The sequence below is a fragment of the Synchiropus splendidus genome, chromosome 4 (assembly GCF_027744825.2).
Source record: "Synchiropus splendidus isolate RoL2022-P1 chromosome 4, RoL_Sspl_1.0, whole genome shotgun sequence".
In the NCBI taxonomy this organism is placed as follows: domain Eukaryota; kingdom Metazoa; phylum Chordata; class Actinopteri; order Syngnathiformes; family Callionymidae; genus Synchiropus; species Synchiropus splendidus.
In genome coordinates this window covers 5,715,623-5,732,929 of record NC_071337.1, presented here as the reverse complement: position 1 = coordinate 5,732,929, position 17,307 = coordinate 5,715,623, and the positions used below count along the sequence as shown (strand labels likewise).

The following is a 17,307-nucleotide window of genomic DNA, read 5'->3' as shown; positions in this document are numbered from 1 at the left end:
ATCGAGACACTGAAACGGCACAAATGTTTCTTCAATCGAGGGGACATGCATCTCGACAGTGGTTCAGTATCATGCACTGCCACAGCCAAATTTGGTCTCATTGTTATTCCTCAACAACATTGCGTTATATTTTTAATTATATTTATTGTCGCCTGTGTCTCGTTATGCTCGCATGCTTCATTGACGTCAACATTTGGTCACGCTTGTGTCTTACAGGACGGAGCAGATGTACCAGAAGGTGATGTCTCTGTGGCATCAGCTGCATGTCAACATGAAGAGCGTGGTCTCCTGGAACTATCTCATCAAAGACATCGCAGCAGTCTCAGAATGGAACCTGGACTCGGTCTGACTTCTCCTAGGATCGGTCGGCTCGTGTGTTGCCTTCCACCTTGCTGATCTTCACTCCTCTGACCAACAGGTGCAGGCTCAGGAGCCTACGGAACGACAGCAGGCTCTGGACCGTCTGGAGTCTCAGCTGTCGGACTTCTTGTGCGACAGCAAGGAGAGTTCTCTGTTCACGCCGGCTGAGCGGCGAGAGCTTGAGGTGGACGTTCAGCACGCTCAGCAGCATTGTAAAGACCTGCTGCTCAGCCTGGAGAACAGTAAGTCTGTGGAGGGAGATTTGGTTTTAGATATTTGCCCCCAGAAATATACAGTAATATATATATAATATACAATACACGGAAAGGTTGTGTCTTCTTCACTATAGTGCTCCACAGAAAGATACATTTTACCTAACCAGACCTAGCCAGACAGCTGTCACTCAAAAGCAAACCCCTATCAAAATGACATACATGGATGCCGTACGATCTAAGTCCGGAACACAAGCTTCCTGTTCGCCTTCCAACACGTGTTTTCTCCACAGTGGAGCGGGATGAGTCCATGCCACGCACGTACCTGTCCGAGCTGAAAGACATCACTCTGCGACTGAACGAGGTTGAGCAAGCTCTTCTGACCAGACTGCAGACTCCACCTCCCAGTCTTCTGTCTGGTGACACGAGTGCTGACAACATGGTCCTGGTACGAGAGCAAGAGGTCGGTTTGCGTCTCTACAAGCACCACCATGTCCTTTATGATCATATCCTGAGCGGGTTTCTCTTTGTCCCCAGAAGCTTCAGTCAGAGCTGGACAACTTGCGCTCCCACTTGTCCTCACTGTCTCCTCGCTGCGTCAGCTTCCTGAAGGAGAAGCCAACGTCCCCCAGCGCTCCAGCACTGCGCTCAGAACTTAACCAGACCATGGAGAAGATGGACAAAGTGCATCAGTTCTCCTCATCTTTCCTTCATCTGTGAGTCATTAATGATGAGTCCTGTGTTTGTTTACAAGTTTCACTTCCATCACACAACTCTCCTCTGTGGTTCTTCTTCGCAGGACTCAGTCTTTGGCCGACATAACACGGAAACTTGAGGCAGCTGAGGGTCTGGTCAGGAAGCAGGAGGAGACCCTGAGTGAGGAGTACATCATTCCTGCCGACAACAAGGGAATTCAGGACTTACAAGGGCAACTCAGAGTAAGTACTTTCAGTTTGAAGTTTCAGTTTGACCTCTGTGCTGTGGCTGCTGAAGTCCTTTCATATCTGATCTGGAGATAATGTCACATGGTTGATTTGTCAAAGCATGTGTTTACTGGCTTTGCTTTTCCCTTATAAAAGTGATCCTTACTTGTTTGTGGAGTTCAGTTTACATGCCGAGAGAGTCACTGTCAGAAGTGAATCAGAGATGGTTAATGAGAATTTGTTTTGTCTTTCTCTTGTCCTCTGCAGGAGATGAAGGCAGATGTGGTGGAGCAAGAGAGCGTCTTGAAATCCTTGCAGTCGCAGCTAGATGGCGTCAAAGAGGCGGGATCTGACCTCAGTCGGCTGCAGCCAGATAGAAGTCTGGAACCGGAGCGTTTCCAGGAAAAGACCAACAGCATAGTGAAGAGATGGAGTGAGGTCCAGAGTCAGATCGAGACCAGGTGAGAGGGTGAATTAAAAAAGGGCTTGTAGAAGTGAGTAACGCTTTGACTCTCCAGGCTAACGGATCTCGACTCGCTGGCCTCCGAGCTGCAGCAGTACAGAGAGGGTCACGCAGCGCTGTTGAAGTGGATCATTGAGACAACGGAGCGACAGGAAAACGCACAAGTCGCTCAGACTGACAGCAAGGCGCTTACGGAACAACTGGCCCAGCAGACGGTTGGACATCCAACTCTGTCTAACGTGTTGTCAGGACTTTAAACTCATGTCTGTTCACTTTCTTCAGGCCTTAGTTGCAGAAATTGAACAGAACCAGACGAAGCTGGACGATTGTCAAACCCATTCTAAAGGCTACTGCAAGTCGGTGAAGGTAGGTTTTCTTTAACTGTTCCTCTTGTGTTCAGTGTGGACATTAAACTAGCTGTGCTCACGTTGCCGCATGATCTGTTTTTTTTAGTCGTATGAACTCCAGTTAATGACGTACAAGGCGTACGTGGAGTCGATACACAACTTACCTGTCAAGCGGCGGCGGATACAAAACTCCTCCGACGCCATCACCCATGAAGTCAGTGTGAGCACACGTGTGACATGTGTAAGAGTGCTGAATTACATGGTGATAAATGGAAGTGTTGCTTTGTCTGTTCAGTTCATGGACTTGCGAACGCGCTACACAGCCCTGGTCACGCTAACTACGCAGCACATCAAGTACATCAGTGATGCTCTGAGAAGACTCGAAGAAGAAGAAGTGCGTTCTCCTCAGAGTGTTGATGTCTGTATTTGCATGTTGATGCTGACTTCCTCTGTGCAGAAAGAAATGGAGGAGGAGAAGCAGACGCGCGTCAGCCAGGTTTCGGACTTGCTCGGCTGGGTCAAAGGCCTCCAGGGTCGGGCAGCGGGCTCCAACTCAGCTGCTGCTCAGCAGGTAGATGCAGCTGCTCATTGACTTATTTTCCTTCATATGATTTATAACATCCATGGAAATGTGACTTCATTTCCTTCACTGTTGTTTTGACTGATTCATGTCCTCGACAGGCCATCAATGACCAACTAGCTGCCAAGAAGGAGGAGGTTGCTGAGGCTGTTCGGAGCACGCAGGTTTTCCTTTTGTCCAAACAAGCCAGCAAGTGAGTTCATCCCACATCTGTGGCAAGGGGATGTCTGGTTTAGCAGTGTTTTTTGTCAATTGTTGTTTCACTTGTCAAATGTGTCTGGATCAGGTTGTCGCCTGAGGAGCGAGGTCAGGTAGAGGCCCTGCTGGACGAGCTGACCAATACCTACAGTCAACAACTGGAGCAGCAACTGGCCAAAGAGGAGGATAAGAAGGTAAAGTCCGGGGAGGGAGAGGTCCTTCTGTCCTGTGTTGTGTTCAGACACGCAGTTATCATGTTAAGTCTGTGTGTATCCGCCCGGAGTGTGTGTTGAGCAGCATGTTTTGTTATTGACAATCATTGAAAAACAAAAATCAACCTCAACTCAACCCAGAGTCCCTTCAGACTTTTGAGCAGAGAAAACCTGAAAACATCTTAGAAACCTCAGCAAGTACATGAGACCTTTTGGGCTTTCTCTGGTTCACATGATCTGAACTCGACTAAAGCATGGTGTGTAACACTGTTCACCTGAAAAACTTGTTAACTTCACCATTTTTGTGTCGCCATCACTGTCATGATTAGAGCTGCTCAGTTGACAACAGTAACAAATGTCCCGTTGGCTTACTGATGCTGAGAATCTAAAGAATCTGTCTTTTATTGCGGTGAAACAACTCCATGTTGGTTAAATTTCTCTGCTGCAGCTCTGGTCATCTTCATCCGAATCATCCGCTTCATTGCCATCATGTTTAACACAAAGCCCTAGTGGAGACGCTCTGCAACAGCGCCATGATTGTGTTGTCACTAGTGCTGACAGATCTAAGAAAAGCTTCATCACATCACTCCCATTTTTAGTTACTTATTAGTGTCATATCTTTGCTTTTTGTGTTCCACAGCATAACTTAAAGTCATGATATTCTATATGTGCTATATTCCTCAGTATAATGAAATGTATATAAATTCCTCATCCCTTCCTGAACACGCCATATTATGTTTTAAGACACACATGTTGACCTCAATGATTTAGCTCATCGAAAGTATTTGACTGCGTTTCAAACTCACGGGTGCAATGTGGGGTTTAGTCCACCAGAGGGCCGCTTTGCCAAACAACAACTTCACGTTTGAGCATGTTGTGTCTGGATCACGAATGGATGTGTTGTTTTATGTGTGATATTAATGTGTGAAACATTAAACAGCATTTTGCTTAAAAAAAAAAAACCACTAACAGCTGCCAAAGACGAAGTTGTATATTGAGGGCAAGCGTAGTGAACCAGTCAGTCAGCTGAAAAACATTGCACCGAAAAGTGTCACTGCAGAGGCGTTTCTAGAGTAGTTTTTGCAGTAATAGGTACAGTTGACATATTTAGTTGAGGTGTCAGGTTGGTAGGGGCATGCAGTCTGCTAACAACCAGCTTCTCACCTGTGCGCCTCGCTGCTGAGCCAAACTGCTACGATTATGTGTGCGCGCCGTCAAACAAGCTCATGTGGTAAGTAGTGCCTGCTTTTTTTATTGTTGCCTCTTCTTCTTAAAAATATTGTGTCTTAGCTCTCTGTTTTGCTCCCAAGACTTGTGCATGCCTACGTATTTATTAAACGGACACTCCAATTACATTTGTGTTAAGTACAAATAACAACATATTTAATTCCAATGTCGTTGCCATCTTGAGCACAAACTGTTGGTCTTTCTGTCTCTTGTAGAAAAAGAACGTTATCACGGGAGTAATCGACCTTGGAACAGTGGAAACGTACTCCATTTTCCAGGCTGCGCAAAGAGGTTTGATCGATCAAGACACTGCTCTCTCACTACTGGAAGCTCAGCTTGTTATGACAGGCGGGCTCATCCATCCTGATGACCCTGAAGGTTTATCGCTGGAGCAGAGTCTGGCTCAAGGACTGATTGACGTCCATACAGAGAAATGTCTGTCTGAGCTAGCGCAGGCTGTGGTGAAGGTGGAATCTGGGGCAAACTCTGCCCAACAACAAAATGTGCTCCTGGCAGTGAAAGCTCTGGAGCTAGGACTCATCAGAGACGAGGCTGCCCTTCGCATACTTGAACTGGAAATGAACACTGGTGGGCTGAGAAAGTCAGATGGAGCATTACTGAGTCTCGCTCAAGCTGCCAAATTGAGACTGTTACCCCAAGAGACCGTCTCCAAGCTTCAGTGCAAGAATCAAAGCAGTGAACTTATTGATCCGAGCACAGCAGAGAAACTGACCCTCTCTGAACTCCAGCAGCGTTGTGTCCCTGATGACAGTGGATTCCTTTTCCTTCCTGTCAAACAGCAACCTGGGGGAACCGTGTGTCTTCGTTCAGGAAGGAAAGTCGGTATCTTCCGTGCAGTGCAGGAAGGACTCATTGATCGTAAAGTTACTGTACGACTCCTTGAGGCTCAACTCTTCGCTGGGGGCATTGCTGACCCCCGGTCTGGTCACAGACTAACAATTCAAGAGGCTGTTCGTCATGGGCTCATGGACCAGGATTTAGCGTGTGCCATGCTCTCCCGCCAGCTGAACAATGGAGGGCTCATCGACCCTTTCAGTAGAGAAAGACTGAATTTAGATGAAAGCATTGACAGGGATCTTCTCTCCCCCCGTTTGGCTTTATTAGTACTTGAGTGCCTTCATACTTTCCAAGGAATGTTGTGGCCTGAATCTGGAGAGCTCATGGCCATCAGTGAGGCAGTCAAACAGGGAATGGTGTCTGCAGATCTGGCAAGGAAAATCCTAAAGCAGCGACATGACGTTGGAGCTTTGTACAACCCAGAAACACTCAAGGTCGTACCCCTAAAGGAGGATGTGGGAGGGCTACTTCACCCTCAGCTTGTCAGGGTCCTTCAACAGATATCCATTCTAGACCTTCATTCGAGCATGAAACCGTTGGGTAGCTCATCCATGAACTGGTTGAGTTCTGCCAGGACCTCCTCATATCCATCAACCCCGCAATCAGTGTCTCTCCAAAGTGACCCTCCTCCTGAGAAGGAAAAAGAAACAAGTGAACAAAAGAAAGAGAAAATGGTCTTTCATGTCATGACTAACAGCTACATTGATGCCAACTCAGGAAAACGCTTGCTGGTGCTTGATCAAGAGCTTGTGTCTTTTCTCAGCACAACTGTTCTGGGGAGCTCCATAAATAGTGACAGACCATCATCAGATCAGGTATGGGCAGAAGGTAAAATGGATGGTGAGGTTGATGTCCAGCCAGTTGGAGAGCTTGAAATCAAAGAAGAGGAAAGCATTGCAGAAGAAAGCTCTAAGGAAGCGACTGAATACAATGGTGCTCCCCCAGCAAGTGATGCAAAGGATAAATATGTAGGAAGATCTCCTCTCCAACACCCCTCTTCAGCTTCTTTTAAATTTGATGATTGTAATGATCCAAATATTGAGTGCACAGCCTTTGCAACTTGGAGGAAAACTACCACAGTTTTTCCAAAACCAGAGGACAGTAAACTGTCACCTGAAGTAGTCCTTGATCTTCCTAAAGACAATGCCACACAAGTTGAAGATCAGCAACGTGAAGAGGATTCCCAACCTACGTTAGGCAAAGATAGAGTTCAGGAAGAGACCATTCTGGTTGAAGCTTCATCTGCAGTTGCTTTCTCACAAGAAGAGATTGAAAAAGAAGTAGACGATTTTCAGTTCAAGAGACTAGTCCTAGATCTCCAGCAGGGAGGCCTTTTGACTGAAGACGGGGAACGACTCCTTCCCGATGAGGCAGTTGCTCAAGGTGTTCTTCCAAGCCATACAGTGGTTCAGTTAATGGCACAGGCCGGTTTATTTGGAGGCTTTATTGACCCCAGGAGTGGTAATGCACTTAGCTTGGAGGATGTAATGCAAGAAGGCATAGAGGATGAGGAGTTGATGTGGAGTGTCTTAGAGTCGGATAAAACGGTCGCAGGAATTGTAGACATGGAGAAGAGCAGGTTATGTGGGGTCAGGGAGGCAGCTCTGGCAGGATTAATTGATCCCAAAACTGCTGATCGACTTCTGGAGGCCCAAGTCGTTTCTGGCGGTATTGTTGATCCAGTAAGCAGCAGTAAGGTCTCTGTGACGTTTGCATCTGAGCTAGGGTTAATAGATGAGAGTCAGAAAGAGGAACTTGTTGCTCTTGAGAAAGCCTTCCAAGGAAACAATTCTGACAAAGTGACAACTTTCAACAAAGCTTCTTTACAGCTACAGATGAGTGGTGTAATTGACCCACTGTCTGGATCTCCAGTTCCCTTGGAGCAAGCCATAACAAAGGGGCTTGTTAGCTCAGAGATTGCCTATCAGGTGTTGGCGAGACAAGTGGCTGAAGGTGGCATCATTCACCATCCTTCTAGAATTAGACTGTCAGTGGCTGATGCTGTAGAGAGAGGACTGGTTGATCGCTCTATTGCTCCTGGGCTAGAAGAACTAGAGCTGGTATACCGAGGACAACCAGGTGCAAGATCATTTACTGAAGCTGCCACTTTCCAAGCATCAACTGGAGCGATTACAGACCCCTCCACTGGATCTAAACTGACTTTAAACAAGGCAGTTTCGAAAGGTCTTCTGGATGAGAACAAGTTTGAAGAAGCTATGGCCTCGGCTAACATCACGCAAGGATTGCTCGACCCTAAAACTGCTAAGATAGTGCCTTATGCAGACCTTGTCAACCAAGCCAACGTAGACATCGAAACAGGTCAACGCTTTCTTCAAGTTGGCCCCTTCAGAGGGGTGAAAAGTTTAACTCTTCATGAAGGAGTTTCTGCCAATGAGGTTGATCCAGTTCCAGCCTTGAGACTGCTCCAGAGCCAGGCAGACAGTGGTGGGATCATCGACATCGCAACTGGTGAACGATGTTGCCTATCTGAAGCCTTAAATAAACATTTGCTGTCTGAAGACATGGCCAAGACAATAGCCATCAACCAATTTAGAATGGGAGGATTAGGCGACGCTGCCACTGGTCAACGAGTTTCTAATGTCAACGATGCTGTTGTAGCTGGTCTGATTCCAGCAAACATTGCTGTCGAGATTCAGGAGAAAATGGCTCATGTGGATGGAGCTGCCCCTATTCCTTCATCCGATGATGTGCACAGCCCACATATGGAACTGACAGTTGCAAGCACAGACAGTCCGTCTACCTGGTCAGATGGTAACACAGAGAAGCCATCTCCTTTGTCAGACAATGACTTCATGAACTTGAATACTGATGCAACCTGTGAAGCTTTTGAACAGTCTGCTGTCGTTGAAATGGAAGTCGAGGAAGTGTCTCCAGTGTTAGAGGAGGAAACCAGCATTGTAGGACCCGACCAGTCCATCGACATGCTGAGTGAATTCGCCACCAATGTTGAGAGAAGAATCCAACAGGCCATTGAGGAGATTGTACCGCAGATTGAAATGGTTGAATCCATTATTTCTGGGGAGAAATCGGATAAGATCATTTTTGGTTGTGGTGAACTTGTTGAGGTTGTTGAGGAATTGAAGGACGATTGTTCAAAAAGTCAGGATGTGTCTGTTGCTCACCTCAGAGATGAAACATTTGAAGAGCCACTTGTTTCCTTACCAAAGACTGGTGATCTAGGAAGTGAGATTGAAGAGATTAAAATGCCTCATGGCGTGGAACAAGAGATATTTGATAAGAGCGTAAGTAATGAGAAAGGTGTTGTGACTGAGGCAGCTCTTAGCGTTGAGCAGACAAAAGCCAAGAGTAAGAAGAAGAGGAAGGGTAAAAAGAAAGAAAAGGCCATGGAAGATGAGAGTGAAACAGGGTTAGCAAAGACAAACCAGGCGGTTTGCATTGACCTGCGAGAAGCTGAAGATGGTGCGGATCAACGTCCTTCCTCTGAACCAAACAAAACATCATTCCAAAAAGGATCTAAAGGTCCTGAAATAAAAGGAATGGAGGGGTCTAACGGAACATTAGAAGAAAAGGATTACAGAAATACGTTTGAACACATAATGCCCAAACAAGAACAGACGGTTTCAACGGGTCAGCAGCTGACTTCAGATACAGATGTTTTAAAGAACATATGTGGCAAGAAAGAAGCTAGGCATGAAGCAGAGAAGGATCTGGACTCACAGAAATATCCGGAAGTACAAAGCACTACTGTGAAGGATTTTCCGCGCAAGTCAACTCTACCTGATGAACAGAAAGCTGCTCTGATACTAAAAGCCAAGGAAAGAATCCTGAAAAAGGTCTTTGAGCCTGCCGTCAGTGATAAACAGGCTGCTGAGGAGCTGAAGGCGTTGCGCAAGGAAGCTGGCAAGAAAGAGAGTGGCAGCTCAAAAACGAAGGAGTTGGACCAGGACCTCAAAACACCTAAAGAAAGTGGGGACAAAGCTGCGGATGAAGAGTCTGTTGAACAAGACGCGACAGGCTTAGTGTTGGAGACATCAATACCGAAAATCGATGCCACTGCACTGAATGAAGAAGCTGAAGCAGCTTCTTCTACTGAGCCAAGGCAAACACAGCAAAGTAAAAGAAATAAGAAAAAGAAGATGAATATTTCAAACGTCGCTGAGCAGCCTCAGGTGGCTGCTGGACACCAACTGGTGGATGAGAAAGTGGGTGTTTCATCTGAAGCACCTGAAAAAGATCAGACCAAAACAGCTCCCTCAGTGACTCAAGACAATACCACCAGTAGGCAGTTTAAGTCAAGAGTTATTGAACCAGAAATGCGTAAACCAAGTGTGACTCAATCTCAACTGCCAGTGGCAGCTCCTACCCAGGAACCTCCCCTAAATTTACCAGAACTTACACAGTCTACTAGCTTGCATTCCGAGGACAAATCCGATGATTGGGATTCTACGCCAAAGAGCAACATTTCGACCACTGCACATGAATCACTGAACAATCTCTGCAGTCAAGCCATGGGTGAGTCTCCTCTCAGTGAAAACAAGGTAATAAACAATCACGAAATCCAGTCAAACTTGGCTCAGTTAGAGACCAGAGGGGATGTAGAAGACAAGACCCTGCAAAAAGTCCAGACACTTCCTGGTAAATATGACCTGACAACAGAAAATATCAAGAGTTCCACGGCAGGGGAAAAGCTGAGCACTGATGACGCACCGTCTAGTGAGGGAATCAAGCCCCCTGTTGGTGAAAACCTTCAAATCCCCCCTGAGGGAAGTGAGTCTGAATTGATGTCAGAGTTTCCAAAAGAGGAATTTACCAGTATTGACACCAAGCTCAATCATCACCAGGATTTTGGGACGCTCGCTGAAGAAAAATACTCTAACAAGGCCTCCATTAGCAGGATCCAAATGTCCTCCTTGGAATTAGGAACAAAGGAATCAGTGCAAGTGTCTTCTACTTCAGATCAGGTGGAAGATTCTTTTGAATGCTTAAATGGAAAAGAAAAGGCTCAGATGGATGTTTTTGATCTTGGCAACACAAATCTGGACTCTGTGGCATCTACAGATGATGTCACACCTTTGACTAAGAAAGAGTCCCCAGAGCAACGTGGCGCTGAACCTGCAAGAAAAGACACTGCAGACAAGACATTTGGAAAAGTACCTTCTTTAATAGTGCCTTCAGAAAACTCAGGCACTAGTTCGGATGTAAACGAGAAGCCAGAGAGCGAGATCCTTGCCAGGAAACTGAACCCCAAAGTCAGGTCGGACCCTGACCTCACATTGGAAAAAGAATCCGTCGCACAGGGAACGTATCCTGATGGTCAACTTGAGTCATCTATTCCGTCAAAAGACACTAGAGTCGTGGTTCGTCAACAAGGTCCATCTTATCTTCTCCAACCAGAAGATGTTTGCATAAGCTCAGGTCCGAAAGAACAGCTGATCGAAGACGACAAAAAGCTTGGTGATGAACTGCTGGATTCAGAGAGGCAAAGTACTGTTGACATGGAGTCAGTCATCCAGACAAAGGAAAACGTTAATCAGCTAAGTCAAGAAAAACCCTCAGATTTAGTTCAATCTGATAAAACACGCCAATGGGGGATGACGCTGCAGACAGAATCTTCGTCAGCTGACGCCCAAGAGAGCCTCTGCACTGATCCAAATTCCAAACTACATCCTGTGTCCACCACTGAATCTGAGAGCTCAGTCGTAAAACCTGCGAGCACATATGTGCAAGGTGAACGTGCCACTGTTAGTCAACCCATTTCGAGTTCCCCAGACGCGTCATGCCTGCTGTCAGAAGATCCTTCATCTGAGTCTACTGAAATCTCAAGGTCAGACACGACCGCAGAAAGTTTGGACGAAGACTATAACGCTCACATCATGGAGGACACCCTCCTGAGCCATGTGGAAGCAGCATCTGTGTCGGGCCAGGTGAGGGTTCGTAAGATCCACTGTATGTTTGCATCACCTTCGTCTTTCGTTAATGAACTTATGTTTGAATTCCAGTCGTCTCTGGCACGACAGGAATGTTTGGAACACGACCAGAGAATCGTTGCTTTGGTCTCCATGGTCAGACATCTTGAGGTTCGACTCAAACAGCAGCAGCAGCAGGCTGTAGGCCGAGGGCTCATCGCTCTAGATGACATCATCAGACACACTGAGGTGAACAAACAAATTCTTTCACAGAATAATATTCAGATGTCTTAAACACAACTTCTGCTTTTGCCTTCATTCTAGTCTCTGGATCTTGAACTCAGTGACTTGGAGCCACAAATCAATTCAGAGGTAGAAATTGCTGAGAACCTGTCGAAAGCCAAAGCGACAAAAGTTCCTCCCCAACTTCTGCTGGCTCTGGAGAAAGATGGATGTAGCTTAGCTCGTGGCTATCGTGCTGCCAGAACGCTCTCTGACAACGTTCTGCAAAGTCTGCGCAGCAACAGAGATTCAGTCAAGGTGAGAGTGAAATAAGATTTAACTGCATCATTGGCCGCCACAAAGAAACTTGTTTTGTTCTGCTTGAGGTGCTTTTCTTGTCCTTAAAATGCTGAGATGAAGATTGGAGTGACAACAAAGGGTTGCTGGGCGTTGTGCCTCATGCTGGTTAGAGTACATTTCCTCAATCCAGCATATAAAATATTCCCTTGTTGATTTGTTGAGTTGTCATTTTTTCTTGTTTTCAAAACTGTGGCATTTTCTGTTCCTATATTTTTGGGTTTGCAGATCTATGTGACCTTTACTCCTAACATTACACACAACTATTACCTCAATAGCTTATCACGACATCCAACTCTGATTCTGGGTGTCCCATCTCTTAGGCGGCCGTGCTGTCGGAGCAGCAATCTCTGGGAGAACAAGTGCTGAGCCTCCTGTCGTGGCTGCAGGAGGTGAATGGTCGGATGGATGTGGAGATTGCTGAAGATAAGAAGAAGGATGTGGACGTTCAAGATCAACTGAAAGTTTGTGAGGCAAGTTTATACTTTTGATCATTTCAAGGATGCCTTCATACTCGGAGAATCCAAAACACGCTTTCACTTTTCAGTGTGTAACTTTAGTCTGTAACTCATCGGAACATTCATAGTTGAATGAAAGAATGTAATTCTTCCTGGTGAACTTCACCTCAAACTACTTCCCTTTTGTAAACAGTCACCTCTGTGAATGAGCATTTTGGAACCTTAAACACAAACTCAGCAATAATCAGACTGTTTTGGACCCGATCTTGCTCCTTCCTGACAGCGATGGCAAATACTCAATTATCGTGACGCTTGTGACATTATCCTATTTGACTATCCCCTGTACTGAGGTGTATTGGGCGTGAATTTCTCCCGATAATCACCCACCCAATTGTTTTGAACCGACAATTCTAAATATTAAACATGTTCAATATTTATCATAAAAACTGTTCAAGTGTGTTGGCAGAACCGACTTTAGCTGTGATGTGTAACGGAATTTAACAATAATCCGGGAGGAGTAGATCTCACTTAACCTGGTCCGTTCCCTCAGGTGCCAAACCACAATAATCCTGTCCACTTTCTTGTTGTGGTTTCCTGTAACCCAAACCACAAAATCAGGAATGTCTTTCCTGATGTTGAAGACTCCCCACTAACTCTTCGTGATGTCATGATGACAATTTTTTACTCAATAGTTGAGAACCAAGTAATGACTCCTATGAACAAGATGAAAACAATACTAACCTCTGTCTGCCTGTCCTGCAGGAGCTTCAGTCTTCTCTCACTTCTCGCTCGGGTGAAGTCAATTCTGTGGCTGCTCACATTCAAGTCTTCATATCCGAGCGAGGCATGGATCTAGAACCGGAGCAGAGCAGGAATCTCCTGGGTCAACTTCAGCAGCTGCAGACGTCTTTCCACTGCACGTCAGGTCAAGTCCAGGCCTGGTCTGGGTCACTGGCAGCCCAGCAGAGAGTCAGGGCTGCTGAAATGGACAAACTAGAGCAATGTGCCAGAGAGAGAGAGGTTTGGGTTCAGTCGCTGTGTTCTTTCTTACTAATGCCAGCATGAAAGTGCTTAACATACTTCACAGTTTCAGGGTTCATTTACAAACCACACTCTTGGTTTGAATCTCAATAACCAACCAACATGTCACCTCCTTCTCACCTTTACACTCATTTGCCTCAGTGCTCGCCTCACCTCACGTGTGTTATTAACCTGTTTGCTCTGCTGTTCCAGATGACCAGTGAAGAACATGCTTGCCCGCCAGTGTCGCGCACTTGTTTGTTTTTCTGCTCGTGTCCATATAGCGCTTAAGAAAGGGGGAAAAAAATTAAAAATGTTTTTGCAGTTTTCCTGTTGTGTTATTTTGCAAGTATGTTGTTGTCTGTTTGAGTGTGCGTGTGATCTCTGGACACAATGTGATCAAAGCTTGGCAAAGTCCTCACTTCTTTAGTCGGGATTATGTTTTAGCAAATTGTTCTTACTGTTTTTCAAAAATCATACATGGACTTGACTATATTACTGATCAACACAGTCTCTTTATCTCTCCCGTCTTTCTTTTTTTCTTTTATTCATATTGCATAGATATTTTTGGAGGTGCACAGGCACTAATCCAGCTGCACTTTAAACGGCTGTTAACTCAAGCATCTTTTGCTCAGGTGGTCCAGCAGCAGACAGCAGAGTGCTCACAGAAGCTTGAAGGTCTCTCCATGTGGTTGGCCGGAGCTGCTAGTCTTCTGGCCAATCAGAGGGCTGGGTCAGAGACGGATGACATGAGTGTCCTCCAGGAAAAGCAGAAAAACTTGAAAGTGAGATGAGAGATTATTTTCAGGTCATCTCTGATCATAAATCCTAAAAAAAACACTATGTCCTCCAGGAGGTGCAGAAGACCCTCCAGGGCAAAGGCGAAGCCATTGCTGAGGCCATTCGCTCGGTGGAGGACTTCCTGGCCGAACGTGGAGACAACCTCAGTGCAGAGGAGAGGGACAACCTGAAGGCGGCGCTTGCACAGATGAAGGAGCAATACAACTCTCTGACTCACTCTGCCGACACGCTGGAGTCAGACCTGGACACAGCCATCAGTGCAACGGTGCAACAGAACACACAGAAGGTGAGACAGCAGGAGCAACTGACAGACGTGTTAAAGTCTCACCACTCTGTCCCATAATGTACCGCAACAGTTTGTTGGGAAAACAGTGCATGATCTCCGACTTAGGCTTATGTTTCCAAATAATGGTGACAAATGATTGACAGCATATTTACTTCTCAGGCCAAAGCAGTGGAAGAGACTCAGCTTCAGATGGACTCTCTGCTGAATGAGTTGTCCACTCTTCACCAATCCAACAGAGGAGTTGATCATGTCTCAGGACTCGACATCACTGATTCGTCTTCCCAACCTGCCAAGGGTGTGATGTCACATACAGAGTCACTACAGGTATGAAACTAGAATCCAATGTTAAAGTCCTGAACTGCAAGAACACGAATGCATTAACTGAATATGGGTTTCCTTTACTTTATTTGTAGGTGCAGTACAGCCTCTGTGTTCTTTATAGAGTGATAATGTCATTGTCATTTTCGGCAGGCGGAGCTCCAGCAGCTTCAGGCTCAGCAGGCCAAACTTCTCACCATCACACAGTCGACCCGGGCCCTCCTGGATCAGCCGGACTCCATTGTTCCTCCTGAAGAGAAGCAGCGACTGCGTGCAAGCTTGGACCAGCTGCAGGCTCAGCACCAGGACAAACTCCAGAGCTGCCAGGTCCTCCATACTAACCAGCCTCTATTGAACTCAGAAGGTGGTGAGCTGCTGCTGACTTAAGTCTTCTCTGCAGGATCGACTGAGGAAGTCTGAAGCTCTGAAGGAAGAGCTGACAAAGTTCCAGGAGGAGCACGAAGCTCTGGATTCATGGATGGATCAGTGTGAGCAGGAGCTTCGCCATTTAGGAGAGGGAGAGACTGATGCTAAGGGACTGAAGGAGCGCCTGGAGGAGCACAGGAAGGTACAAACAGGATTAAGTGATGGAACCTTCCAAACATGTTCATAAACGTTTCTGCCTTCTGTGCCCAGCTTGCCGAGGACATCATCTGCCATAAGGCGGATTTGAGGTTCGTTCAGATCTCTGGCCAGAAGGTTGAAGGGTCTGTCCTTGGAGCTCTGGAGCAGGCTGGTGGTTCTGACCCAGCTCTGAACAACACCAAGGCGATGGTCGATGACAAACTTCGAGACGCCAACCAGAGATACACAAACCTGCACATCAAGGTGAGAAGCTTCTGCACTTTAGCTCCAGTGGCAGAAACATCAAAGCCACATACATCAACCTTATGCTCTTCTGCAGTCGTCCGAGTTGGGCGGACGTTTGTCTGGCCTCTTGGAACGTTACCAGCAGTACCAGGACCAGGCTGTATCCCTCCACTCCTGGCTGAGTGCTCAGGAGCAGAATGAAAGCATTGCTAAGGCCAGTGGGGAGGTGGATCCACAGAACCTGCAGAACTCCCTACGACAAGTCCAGGTGAGGCTCTTATTTTCTCACCAACCTGAGAAGATATTGAGGTGTTGGGTGTCCACTGAGGCATTGATGTATCTGTCCTCAGCTGCTGCAGGATGAGCTTGCTGAGCGCTCAGTCCAGCTGGAGAAGGTAAAGAGAGAAGGAAGAGATCTGGTCAGTACAGAAGAGGCGCCATCTTTGAAAGCAGTGGACATACTGTGTACTGCAGGTACGTCTGCATTATCCTCCAGACTGTGAAATCCACACTGAATTGCTGAACTCAGTTCTCCCGGGTGATTGATCTGTCTAAGCGTTCTGAAAAGTCCAGACTAAACCCAGATGTTTCATTTCCAGATGGTTTGGAGAAAAGGTTTGGCTCCCTCTCTGCATCTGTTTCTGAGCGAGCTGAACAATTGCAGACCGCAATGGCCCAGTCTGTTAGTGTTCAAGAAGGCCTGAAGGGTCTGCTTAGCTGGCTGGACATGCTAGTTCTGAACCCGGGTCCTGTGGAGCCCACTGCTCAGGCTGTCCAAGACGCCCTCACTCAGAACCAGGTGAGTCTGAGGGGCGTTCCTTTGTCACCATGAAGCTGCTGTTTTCTAAAAAATATGTGTGGTTTTTCCCACAGAAACTGCGCCAAGAGCTTCTCTCCCGACAGAATGCAGTGGAAGCAATGCAGGATTCTGTGTCCAAGCTCTTCCAGAGTTCTGATGCCAGCACAGCTTCAGGTCTCCAGAGCTCCCTAGATGAGCTCACTCACAAGTATTCAGCAGCACAATCCAGGCAAGTGGAGCGTGAAGGTGAACTGAAGGCTCTGCTGCCAAGACTGGAGAGCTTTGAACGGCTTGGGGCCGACCTGGAGGTCTTCACCCAGAGCCGACTCAAGGCTTTGAGCCCAGTGGGACAACCGGACCGCAGCGTTGTGGACTATAGAGAGACTATCCAGGTAAGAGTTATGTGCTAAATAATCAACATATAAGGAAGTCAAAGGAAACGTCCTTTAAATTAATTGTGTGTGAATTCTCAGGAGGTCCGGTCAGAAATGGAGCTGGAGTCGGCTCAGCTAAAGACTTTCTGCAACACCGGCAGTGAGCTTAGCACATCTGGAGCTCTGCAGAACACTCAAAAACTAACAGATCAAGTGCGGCTCGTCTCTGATGCATTCAATCAGTTGGAGGCTGACATCAACGAAAGGTGACTTGTCCTGGCCATTAATTGTCTCATACACAAGAGGGCATCAGAGATCTGTTGATATTTACACTTGTCTCTGTGGATAGGTTTGCTGCCACCCAGATGTGCGAGCAGCAACTCCTTCAGTTCCGCAGTCTCTCCGGCTCCCTCCAGAGGTGGCTTCAGACGGCGCAGGAGCAGCTGCCGTCCAAGGAGGTCAACCACAGCACAGAGAGTCTGCAGAGACGAGTCCACCAGCTCCAGGTGCCTATATTTTGATTGCTGGGTTTGTCAGGAGAGGAGCTCAAAAATGGATCAAAGGAATTCAACAAGATTTTCAGGAAGCATTCAT

At 46.7% G+C, this 17,307-nt stretch overlaps 1 protein-coding gene across 25 annotated transcripts in view; it reads left to right on the top strand.

The window, feature by feature from the left end:
• Positions 1–17,307, top strand: part of macf1a (microtubule actin crosslinking factor 1a) — a 147,312-nt gene that overhangs the window by 83,160 nt on the left and 46,845 nt on the right. For 22 of the 25 annotated variants that reach the window (XM_053863891.1, XM_053863887.1, XM_053863875.1 and 19 more), the window contains 30 exons: positions 217–343; positions 419–602; positions 866–1,035; positions 1,110–1,288; positions 1,372–1,510; positions 1,763–1,956; positions 2,014–2,173; positions 2,241–2,324; positions 2,412–2,519; positions 2,601–2,699; positions 2,763–2,876; positions 2,987–3,078; positions 3,172–3,277; positions 4,738–11,286; positions 11,362–11,517; positions 11,593–11,808; positions 12,171–12,320; positions 13,068–13,325; positions 13,961–14,110; positions 14,179–14,412; positions 14,572–14,736; positions 14,884–15,057; positions 15,131–15,298; positions 15,367–15,558; positions 15,635–15,808; positions 15,891–16,014; positions 16,140–16,339; positions 16,414–16,731; positions 16,813–16,979; positions 17,063–17,219. In XM_053863891.1, the coding sequence (XP_053719866.1) occupies positions 217–343; positions 419–602; positions 866–1,035; positions 1,110–1,288; positions 1,372–1,510; positions 1,763–1,956; positions 2,014–2,173; positions 2,241–2,324; positions 2,412–2,519; positions 2,601–2,699; positions 2,763–2,876; positions 2,987–3,078; positions 3,172–3,277; positions 4,738–11,286; positions 11,362–11,517; positions 11,593–11,808; positions 12,171–12,320; positions 13,068–13,325; positions 13,961–14,110; positions 14,179–14,412; positions 14,572–14,736; positions 14,884–15,057; positions 15,131–15,298; positions 15,367–15,558; positions 15,635–15,808; positions 15,891–16,014; positions 16,140–16,339; positions 16,414–16,731; positions 16,813–16,979; positions 17,063–17,219 (11,308 nt within the window). The remainder of the gene's footprint in view (positions 1–216; positions 344–418; positions 603–865; positions 1,036–1,109; positions 1,289–1,371; positions 1,511–1,762; positions 1,957–2,013; positions 2,174–2,240; positions 2,325–2,411; positions 2,520–2,600; positions 2,700–2,762; positions 2,877–2,986; positions 3,079–3,171; positions 3,278–4,737; positions 11,287–11,361; positions 11,518–11,592; positions 11,809–12,170; positions 12,321–13,067; positions 13,326–13,960; positions 14,111–14,178; positions 14,413–14,571; positions 14,737–14,883; positions 15,058–15,130; positions 15,299–15,366; positions 15,559–15,634; positions 15,809–15,890; positions 16,015–16,139; positions 16,340–16,413; positions 16,732–16,812; positions 16,980–17,062; positions 17,220–17,307) is intronic. The other 3 variants (XM_053863884.1, XM_053863883.1, XM_053863882.1) reach the window with 1 other exon arrangement.